We start from the raw sequence: 11,951 nt of genomic DNA on the forward strand, positions 1-11,951 counted from the left end.
CATGGAATAATTTGGCATACTAGGAACAATTTCATATATATTTGGGGTTATCATTCTGGATTTGAAAATGTTCTCCATCTACTCTTTTACAAGGCTGCATCTTGGATTTGTTTCTATAAATATAGTTTCATTTATATTGGTATGGATTTCTTAAAGAAATAGAGAGTGTATAGTGATAATGAGTAATTAGTGCCTATAACTTATAATGTTGCTTTTCCACTTTAATTATTGTTTTATCTTTTCTTTGTTTTGCTGAATCTCCATCTTCTAAATGACTAGCTTAATAAATTTACTTGGTAATCATTAAAAAAACAAAACACACAGTATGTATTATAAAAAAATAAAATAAAATATTAATTAGCTTAATATAAAATACCAGGATATTTAATTTTAAGAAATATCTTCATGTTTCTACGTGCAATAATTCTAGAATTTAAGATCTTTTGGCTTACAAATGCTTATCTCAATTAGTTTCCCGAAACAATCTTGAATATCTCCACACCACCAAATCTTTTTAGTTTCCTATAGTCTTGCTGGGATGTCTTTTCTAGGGTTTTTAAATTGAAGGACCTAGTTCACAATATTATCCCTAATCAATCTGGATATAATCAATTATGTCCTTAACACTATTTAACACTTTCAGTGTCACTCTTCCCACAGAGTCTGCTACAAACAATTAACAAGATCATCAAACGTATGACGTGACATGCAAATTAGTGTTTTATTAAGTAAGGGAAATAGAGGAAAATGTACAGTTAATTGTTTGATATAAGGATGGAATTGCATATTTTAGATTGTTTTCCCTTGAATTTGTAGACTTAATAAAACAAAGGTGCTGCTCATGAGTTATTTGGCAGTTCTGTTTACTATTTGTAAGAGAGATGGGGTGGAAGGGCGACGTTGGAACCATCAGGTTACTTTAAGGAAGAATTTGATTGCTGCTCGAATTAATGAAGGGTATTAACTTTAGGGCAATTTTGCAACTAACCTTAAATTTCACGACTCAATAAAACAATGTCATCTTTACCATTAAACTATTGGGTGAAAGCTTGATACATACGTACCTATCACACAGAAAATCTTATTAGGGTTAATCACTTGATGAACAAACTAACAACAGTGGCTGTCTTTTTATCCAGCCGGGGACCATAACTTTGCAGTCTAGGGTGGGAATCAGAACAATGAAACTGTTTCTCGTGATGCCCACATAATTTTCTGCTTGTTCTCAGAGAGTAAGAGACATATCTCTCTCTCTCTTCCTACATGAAATTAAAAGAACCCTAAGACATCAATGGCAATAATTCACCACAGCCTTGTTACTGCTTCGTAAAATAAGGAACTATGTTTTCTCCGTACGCTTAACTGCAATTGGGTTCGTATCCATTGAACTTTCAAGTTAATGGATACTTATCATTCTCGATGGCCTAGCTACAACATAAATGATGAGCTTGTTTTTAATTTGCTTGGTATCAGAAATGGGGTAGCTAGCCTTTTGATAATTACTGGCTGTTGAGCTGTTCTTGAAAGCAGAAGAGGGCAAGTTTGATTTTAGGGTTATTATATATTTAGGGTTCATACTGTTAGGGTTTCTTGTTTCGATACGATAATGATATAAAGCAGAGCTCAGCTTTTGACTGGTGCAACAGAAGCAGTCCATTAGAGCTCAATAATTTCGGTGAGGGTGACATTTTCTAGATTGTTAAGGTACGCAGCTGATCGGAACGAAGAGAAGTTGCAGCTCTCTGGTGTCTATATAATATCCATATGCATGTTGATGAGTTTGAGTTTTGATTTCTGGGAGTTATTGTGCAAGAAGTATAATTAAGAGATCAGTAACATAAAATTAATTACACCAACATTTATTATATATCGATTCATCCTACCGATATTTTTTTCTACCAAACCCTAGAACTAAATTAGACTTTTAATTTGAGGCTGTTAATTTAGATAGTTAATGGCTGCTCAATTAACTAAACAGTACTCTTCCATTTAATTTTGGTTGCCCAAGGCGGACATGCCCTTGTTGCTGGTTTCTCTTCATTATCCAGGAATATCCATCAGTATTAGAAGATCACACACGTGCATAACGGGCAATCCATGTTGATTTAATTTTGAAGTTAAGCTAATTGAAATTAAACTTCTTTGAGTACTTACTGTATAGCTTCAACTAGCTTGGATCTGCAGTGCATATCTCTCTGCCGTGTGGTCCTTCATTGCTACTGGGTGTAGATGCTTTAAAGAACCTACATTGGTCCCTCCTCTAAGGGCAGATAGCTAGCTATGCACCACCTAATCCAGCTGATGAAACTTCCGTAGCATGCACCACAACTTTTTAAGCCCCATGACTATGACTTATCTAATAGTAACTCTGATCATAACGTAATTAATTAATAAAAATCACATTGGATTTAATTCTAATAATGAATTATGGGTGGAGAATAATATGAAATTATAGCAGGAAGTTATATCTAACTTCTTAAGCTTTATGTTGAAATGGTTACCTTTCCTTTCATGCATCCCGGATGAGTGGAGTTGTTTAACATGGTATTAAAATTTTAATAATAAAATGATCATGAGTTTAAATCTTAATATCTTAATTATTTCTCGTTAAAAAATAGATAAAAAAAACATAAGATAATAATGAAACTATATTAGATTCAAATCTAAAGAGTTTTCATTTTAAAAAGTATATTAGAAAATAATACATAAAGTCATTTTGGAACCTTATTCGACAATTTAAGTTTTTTTATTGAGATAATTATAACTTAAGTTTTTTAAATAAAAGATTACTGTATAAATACCATAAGATTACCAATGTTAAATTAAGTAGTGTCATTTAGCTTAAACATCCCACTCTCTGCAAATTTGTTTCTATTTGAATAAAAATATTCAACTCATCATTAAATATATAACCCAAAATTGGAAATATATACTGATTTGTCAAAAAAAAAATGATAATAATACAGTAAATTAATGTAAAAAATAATGGTTCAATAGCGTGCTTTATTTTTATCCAGCTAGGCATGCATTAAAAAGCTAGCTATTTGTAGTTGTGAATAAAGCATAAGCCCTCTTTTTCTATTTTGTGTTGGATGGTCCCCATGAAAATTAACTCATAATAAACTTTAATTAATTTTTTTTTTACATATATAACTAATTAAGTCTAATAAAATTGCTTTATTAAACCTCAAGGGGTTGGCCTCATGGTTAAGGAAAATTTTTTTTTTTTTAGTTTAAACTTTGAGGCCAAAATCTATAAAATTTGATTAAATTCTTCTAAATACAACAGGTGGACAATGCGTTTTTAAGATAATTTGAAGAATAACTTAATGTTCAGTACTGATATCCAAAATAGTTCAAGAACATCCTAACCATTCAGCTAAAAAACATTTTGACACTACATGGACATCACATGGCCACAAATGTGCCATACACACCTTTTTATCCCTAATATGCATTCCATAAAGCATGGCTTGGTAAAATTCCAGCATCTTTGTGGTTCTTTCTCAAAATTAGGAGTTTATGCAAACAAGGTAGATATATATTCTTGACAAATTAATCGCAAAAATAAATAAATTTGATGCAAGTTTAATAGAACCTCCCCCACACAAGCTAGGTCGTTAAATTAAAGAAAGGACTCTCAGATGGTGCTGTGTTGTCTTCTCTGATTGCCCCTCCTCTTCCTCCCTAGCCAAGCTGAACAGATATATATGGAAGCCTACAGTTTCCTGCTTGATGTAAGTTAAACTCTCGTATATTCCTAAAATTGGCGATATATTCATGGTAAACTTTTCCAAATATATGTTTGTTATTTCCATATAATTCTTGCTCTCTTTTGATTGATTTCATCTCCATATATGAGGGACAGTGATACTGTATAAATGTAAAATTTAGATTTCCATTGTCTCCATGTTCAACTCAACCCTAGATTCAATTCAACTACTACTTCAGAGAATCCTTATACATGATAGTTCTCAAGTTTTTATTGAATTTCAAATAACATACCCAAAAAAAGAAAAAAGGGAAAAAGGTTTTCGATGCACTAAATTCTTTCCTGCAATTGCATATATAGTATTGTTAATGTCTGAGAAACATCTTTCATCTTTATTTCATCTTTGTATTGATAAAGAAATATATTTCTTCTTTATGGATTGTGAAAATAATTAGATTTTCAGAGTAACTGATGGTGTTAATGTACTACTGATTGATCAGACGTAGATGCTACCTTGCATAAGTACTACATACTCAATAATGTGATCGAGAATCAAGGTAAGATGATTTCAAATTCAAGAGATATGGATTTGCAAGGAAAACAAGCAGGTGGCGGCGGCAGTGAGGCCGACAAGATTTCCAAGGCAACATCATCCACTTCATCAAGACAATGGTCAGCATTTAGAAATCCAAGGATTGTTCGCGTCTCCCGGTCTTTTGGAGGAAAAGATAGGCATAGCAAGGTTTGCACAGTGAGGGGACTGAGGGACCGGCGAATTAGGCTTTCTGTACCCACAGCCATTCAGTTATATGATCTTCAAGATAGGCTTGGCCTTAGTCAGCCTAGCAAGGTAATAGATTGGTTGCTTGATGCCACTAAAAATGATATCGATAAGTTGCCTCCACTTCAGATGCCTCCAGGGTTTGGTCAATTCCACCAGCCAATGCTATTTTCTCATCAATCAAATATTGCATCTCCCTTTTTTGATCCCAATTCTACGTTTATCAAGGACGTAGGATTTCATTCATTAGGGATAAAGATCGGTACTAGTACTGCTGGTCTTGATGGGCAGGTGCAAAACAGTAGTACTACTATGCCAAAATCAAGCTATAGCAGGGATATAGAAGCTTCAATAAGAGCAAAAAGCAAGCAAGTTCACACTATTAATGAGAAAGGAAAGTCGATCAAAACAAATGAAGATGGAGAAATTGGAAGTTACAGTACTATTGGACAGGTCCCCGCTCAAAATTTCTTTCCTTTAGCCAATCATTCTTCCTTACCAAGCTTGCTATACAATCCTACTGTGCCCTTCAACTCCAATCATTGGGATGCTTCAAATTTATCTCTATCCACACAATTTGGAGGCCATGGATTTCTCTCCCAAACAGAAAATTCCTTGGACACCCCATCATCACTGCCTCTCTCTTCTGGCTCTCAATTATTTTTCTGCCCACCTCCACCAATGCCACCACTCTTTCCATCCTATCCTCCTTGTGTTACCACTCCCTCAGAGAATGAGTCCAGAGATATGAACCATTTCCAATTATTGAGCTCAAGTTCGTCACAGCATATCTTACCGATTTCTCTGACAATGAGCTCAACAACAAAACCTTCTTCCTTGAATCTAAATCCTGGGCTTCTTCGTTTGCAAAATAATAAGGAAAGCAATCCTGATGAAGATAATACAGAATCATAAATATCACCCTGCATGGCTTGGTTTTTTCTTTACTTGGTTCAATGATGGATGTTGAAGGCAGACTTTATAAACATGTACCTCAGCAGGTGGTCAAGTGATCAGAGTACAGTATGAGAGTTTAAAGCTCATCGAGCTATCACATTATTATGTTCTCTTGTGTTACCCTCTAAACATCTTGGAGACACATGCAATCAAACGTTGTAAGATGCTACCTTGCAACATGAATTATTTCCTATATATCCGTACGCGGATTCAAGCTATATATGACGATACAAGTAAGACACCAGACACTTCTATTTTCTGTAGTTTTATATACAAGTATTTATTTTGCAGACAGTAGTTTTGTCCATATATATATAACCTAAGTTCTTTTAAGTTTCTGTAAAAGTTATTACTTAAACGAAAACCAAGTATGATGCGCTTTGAGTTACAACCTTTGGATTTTACATATTTGAGTTGCAGAAACATTATAGCATATTGCTCCTGTACTTTCGCTCTTATGATCAATTTTTACATCTTTTCTCCAAGGCCTCTTTCCTTCAGCTAGACCCAATTTTGCATCATTTATCTTAGGGTGCGACGAGCTACAAATTGGAAGTGGATGGCTGAGTGTTTAGCCCTTATATTGATAGTTTGGAACATTGTTTTGGCTAAATAAGAAAATATGCCTTCACAATAAGGCATGGCTAATTAAAGACTTAATCTGAGGCCCTGAGTTCGAGTACAGCTCATGTTCAAATTATCACCCCACTTCCAAGTATCACACAAAAAGAGTCATGTCTTCTTTTTATTTTTTTGTCTCAATAATCAGCTAAAATAATTAGATTCAGTAAAAGAGGATTACTATTTTAATTATTTGTACGAGCACAAATTGTGTTTGGAAAATAAATTATGTGTAAAACATTTTGCTAAGAAAATGAAGTATTTTTGTGATGTTTGGTCTGGTACAACATGTTGGTTTTCAAAATATATATATATGCAGTAGAAATAATAAATTTAAAATTTTTTAGGGAGTTCAAGGATACTGTTAAACAAATTTAGAGTTGTTTAGGGTTTATGCAAAGATTACCTGAAAATCAGATGTTCTTTTCAACTTTGAATATTTGCTTCGAGACTGATTTGTCACAAATCACAAGCCGTTCAATTATTCATCTTCTAACGATAATCCACACGAACTACCAGTGAGAAATCTCCTAAACCATTTTAGAAGAGAGAAATTATTATACCTTAGAGTGCTAATCTTTTTTCTTTTTTCTTTTAGGTGTTTCTATATTGTACTCTACCTAACATAACACCTATGAAAATAAGAGGCATAACATTCTATTTATAGGAAAACCTAAAACCCTATAAATGATAAAATATTAATTTGCCCCTTAAATAATATCATATATATTATTTTAGGCCATTTTTAAAAATTTATCCAATCAAGTCCTTGATTGTTTCTGAGTTTAGAATTGTAATATATCCTCTATATTAATTATTTTTAGTTCTCAATTTCTAAAATTTATTTACAATCAAGCACAATTCATTAACTATCTCATTTTAATTTATGATCAAATGTTCTTATATATGTGACCCATTATGTTCCCTAATAAGTTGATCCAAATATAAATCGTAATTCTAAATAAAATAGGATTAAATAAATTAAACAAATTAATTTATTATCAATTCAATAATTGATTGATTTATATTTGAAGATCAAGTACAATGTCTAGCAACCTGTCATAATCCCCTAAATATTAGGAAAGTCATGAATAATTTGACTTAACATTTCAGTAACTAGTTTCTTAGTGTAATTATTATCCCTTCATCAACAATGTTTCAATTTAGACATTATAGCATAGAGTGTATCTACTATGTTAAATCATGTTTATTCTCAACACCACAATCATTGATTATTTGAATAAGATTTGAAACTCTTTTCAAATCTCATTCCACCTTGCGCAATGATTTACAATCAATACTATTTGAGAACAAGTAAAATATTTTTCTTAATTCACCAAGGGTAATGAATCATCTCTTGATTACTTAAATGCCTTTGTATAGTTCATGTTATACCTAATATATACTCATTTGTTACCCTTGATTAAAACAAAATGTAGTAAGATCAAAATATAACACTCTCTATATAAGATAACTCAATAATCTCATGTCTAAAAATAATTTACACAACTGTCATATGAGTCTTTTCATAGAACAAAGGTGATCCCTCCATATAGAAATTAAGCCTTTTGATTCATATGATTTTATAATATATTATCAAAGTTTATATAATTAAATGATTATGAGTTCGAAGTTTATTAGTTTTTATTTAATTAAATAAAAAATAAATTTTAATTAGAGATTTATCTATGAAAATTTGGAGCTTAAAAAACTTTTATTTAAAAAAGTATGTTAGAATAATATAAAACCAAAACCTCACTTAACCAATTTAATATTTGAATATAATTTTTTATATATATAAAAAGGTCAACTTGGTGAGGCAGTTATACCCCTCACCATATCCGACCAAGTGATCCCGTGGTTTGAGTTCATAAATTAAGATGTAGTTTTCTAATGCAACAACAATCCGAACCCACTTAAGCTAAAGGCCACTTAATAAAATGCTTTAATAATAATTAAGATATATTTGTTAATTATATTTTATAAAATAAAAATTATCTTCATTTAACAAAAGATTTCAAGTACGAAATAAAAATTATTCAAAGTCCCATTTTCCAAACATATATAAAAAATATAAAAAAATAAGTTTCATTTATAGTTTTATCCAAATCTCACAGTAACCTTAAAACCACTCCATGTAGATCTAGTAGACGAGAAACAGTGCCTCTACATGTTCTCTTGCACGGTGCAACCCTTGAGGAAAAGGCTACAACAAAAGAGGTGCCCTAAATTTTATTCAATCACTTCTTTTCAGAAACGCAGCAGCTCTTTTTGTCAGTACATATATTAATTTGGAGCAAAAAGCCAGCTGCCCAGAATGCGTTTTCTTATGATCACCAGGCCACATTGTACAACTCAGGCATGCATGGAAGCATCGACAACAAGAAAAAGAATACTAGAATCTGCAATTCTTCTGATTTTGAAAAGGAAACGAATAGTAACCCTGTCGCTGGATCCAAGAAAACATTAAAGGACATGCAATTATGCAGGATTGGTGGTCCACTTGTGTAGATCGATATAAAGAAAAGCTTTTGGCATGAAGCTACACTGAGAGATTAATTAGCCTGATGAGCGCGTGGGGAGGCTATATGCCTGTCAATATTGTAGCATGCATACGGGTCTCGCTCGCGCTGCAGGCGTGCTTGTAGATCGATTGGTACTGCTGAGATTTATTGTACTGTAGAATTTTCCAATCTGCTGTCTCTAATCACTCAGAAGATCAAAGGGCATAAAAGACATAAAACTTCTTTACGAGAAATGTGAATTGTGATAGTTAGCAGCTACTAGTTTATTGCTTTCCTGGAGGGTTTTACCAGCAAAAAAAAATTAATGTAAAAAAAATATTTAACAAGATTATTTGTTTAGCCTGAATTTTAAATTAAATCGCATGAAAATTATCCCGATGTTATCTTGTCGGCTAGGCAAGTCCAAAGAAAAAAAAAATAAGTCAAGTTAACACTAGTCAAATTATCAAACTCGCGACCCAGGTTATAGACTTTGTTAGGTTAAATTAACTTTTTATTTAACTATATTACAAAAAAATACGAAAACTGATTCATCTTCAACTCAATATTAAATAATAATATTAAATAAAAATCATATATTAAAAGATGAAATTGAAAAAATAAATAAAAAGGAGTTCAAAAAACCCAAAGAAAATAAAAACCTCATATTAAAGGATGTAATTAAAAAAAAACCAAAAACATTTTATTATATAATAAAAAATACAATAACTAATTTACCATCAACTCAATACTCAAGCATAAAATTAAATAAAAATCTTATATTAAATTATAGAATTAAAAAAAAAATCTAAAAGATAGGTCATGTACATAGTCTTGAGAGAGGCCCATGGGCCTAGACTAGTTTTTTTTCTTATTATAAAGAGTGGATGACAAGTCATCCACTCATTGTTTTTTTAATTAAACTGACCATCCATTTTTTAGTTGTATTGATAATATATATTTTATTGTTATAAAGGTATGTATGTTTATTGATGTTACATTTATTCAAATCTCAATTGGATACTAATATTTAAGCTATTTAAGAATTAAAGAGATCTAATGACTCAATAAATATCCTAAAATTAAACCTACTTGACAAAACCATAATATGGATAAAAAATAAAAAGAAATGTTAGAGAAATTCATCTCACGTGGAATAGTTAAACAAAATAAAAATACAATATAAAGAGAGGACCACCCATTTTAAGACTTAAATCTTTTGGATGAAACCTCATTACAACTATCTAATTTTATATAAAATAAAAGTTTCAAAGAGGTCCAATGACACAACAAAGATCCTAGAGCTCAAGTCATTGGATAACACCAAAAGATGAGTTACAAATTAAAAAGATTGTTAGATACACTATATATATATATATATATATATATATATATATATATATATATATATATAAAAGCAATGTCATATATAAAGTAGAGAATGGACTATCCACCACGAAACTCACTACCAGAAATTCGCTAAATACCAACGGATTTACCGACGGAATATTTCTATCGGTAATTTGAGGTCGAAATTACCGATGGAAACTTTTCCGTCCGTAATTCAGTCGGTAACTACTGACGGACCATTTTCCATCCGTAATTCAGTTGGTAACTACCGATGAAAAATTTCCGTCGGTAGTTACCGACTAAATTACAGATGGAAAAGTTTACGAATTAAAAAAAAGGTGGGTCACTGACATGGAGGTTTTGGCGGGTTTTTTTTGCCGACAAAATCACCGACGGATTCAAAACGACAGCCCGTACAGTGACGTGACCGGTTCGCCGTTTAAATTGCCGACGGACTCACCGAGGGATTTGAAATGGCAGATCCGTACGGTGGCTTGTCTATGTTTCCGTCAGAATCACCGAAGGAGTTTCCGTCGGTGAAACTGTCAAAAATATTTAATATATGTCAGCTCTACCGACCCTCTTCTCCCCTATTTCTCCTTCTTCTTCCTCATCCCAACTCTCCCCATCTGCAAACAACCAGCCCCCCCTCCCCCCCCCCCCAAAAAAATGTCCTCATATCAACACAACAAGTTATATTTCTTGAAGTTTTGTGGTCACAGCATCCGTGTTCTGATTTACCGATGGATTTTATCAATTTTTGTAAGTAATTTCTATCTTTTTAAATTTTAACATTTAATTAAATGTCAATTTTATTGTTTTTTTAGTATATGTATTTTGTTAGTAGATGTACATGTTTTATTGTTATTTCTCAAACAAACTTGTAGTATATGAATGTATAATTTTATACCTGTTATGGTTTGTTTTAGATTTTGTAAGATTGTATTTGTTTGTAAATTGTTAAAACTTTATGGAACTACTGAATTACATGTGCTATTTTGAAATAATTAATAGCTTGCTTAATGGGCCCGTTTAAAGTTTTATCAATGATATTACGGAGTGGTAATTTCTGTAAATTTATATATTTTAATTCGTATATATGGACGTTGATAAATGATAATGAATATTTAATATTTATGAGAAGTTGTGATTGGTTTGTTGGATAATCTCGAGGTAAAGTAATATTTTTGCAAGTTTATTTACCTAACTTAGTTAATTAATACATGATGTCATCATAATTTTATAGAGGTTCGATATAAGTCATGAATGATCATTCATGGATGTATCGAGATTCACCCCAAGGATTGCAGAGGATGGATTATTGTAACGGGGTTCAGGGTTTTATTAATTTCGCAACATCTATTCCCAGAAATTTTACTGAAGGCGGTATTAGGTGTCCATGCAGGAAGTGTGAAAATAAAAAGTATATGCATCAAGATGTTGTAATCATGCATCTTTTACACAAAGGGTTTATGGAGAATTACCAGTGTTGGTATGCACATGGAGAAGTATTTGTTAGCGAGAGTGAGAGGAGAATGGAAGAAACGGTGGTTGGGTCTACTTCCAGTGCTAGCAACGTGCATGAAGCGGTAAATGACAACACTAATCCTTACAGAAATATGGTTATGGATGCAATGAGAATGAATCAAGGTAATGGCAGTCAATGTCCAATCGTAGAAGAAGAACCTAATGCACATGCAGCTAGGTTTTTTGATTTGTTGAAAGATTCTGACGAACCATTATAGGATGGTTGCACGAACCACAGTAAATTATCGGCCGTAGCACAGGTGTTTACCATCAAGTCAGATCACGGGTTGAGTGAGGTCGGGTATGACAAGATTATTGAATGGGCAAGAAGCATTTTACCTGAAGGGAACAGGCTGAAAGAGAACTTCTATGCTGCGAAGTCCATGATGAAACCCCTCGGTTTAGGATACCAAAAAATTGACATATGCCCTAACTTCTGCATGTTATACTACCTTGAAAATGCTGAGATGACTGAGTGCATGACATGCGGGCATTCCCG

The 11,951-nt window shown here is 32.4% G+C and overlaps 1 protein-coding gene across 1 annotated transcript; it reads left to right on the forward strand.

The window, feature by feature from the left end:
• The first annotated feature begins 3,415 nt into the window (after nucleotides 1-3,415).
• Nucleotides 3,416-5,740, forward strand: LOC133676330 (transcription factor TCP5-like). The gene is made up of 2 exons (XM_062097994.1): nucleotides 3,416-3,737; nucleotides 4,213-5,740. Exon 2 carries the CDS (start codon nucleotides 4,275-4,277, stop codon nucleotides 5,406-5,408), a length of 1,134 nt encoding a protein of 377 aa, XP_061953978.1. The 5' UTR covers nucleotides 3,416-3,737; nucleotides 4,213-4,274; the 3' UTR covers nucleotides 5,409-5,740.
• The last annotated feature ends 6,211 nt before the right edge of the window (nucleotides 5,741-11,951 follow it).

This window comes from Populus nigra, chromosome 16 (genome assembly GCF_951802175.1).
Source record: "Populus nigra chromosome 16, ddPopNigr1.1, whole genome shotgun sequence".
NCBI lineage: Eukaryota > Viridiplantae > Streptophyta > Magnoliopsida > Malpighiales > Salicaceae > Populus > Populus nigra.

Excerpts from the sequence above, each read along its gene's own strand:
- LOC133676330 (XM_062097994.1), top strand. The coding sequence starts at position 4,275 with ATGATTTCAAATTCAAGAGATATGGATTTGCAAGGAAAACAAGCAGGT.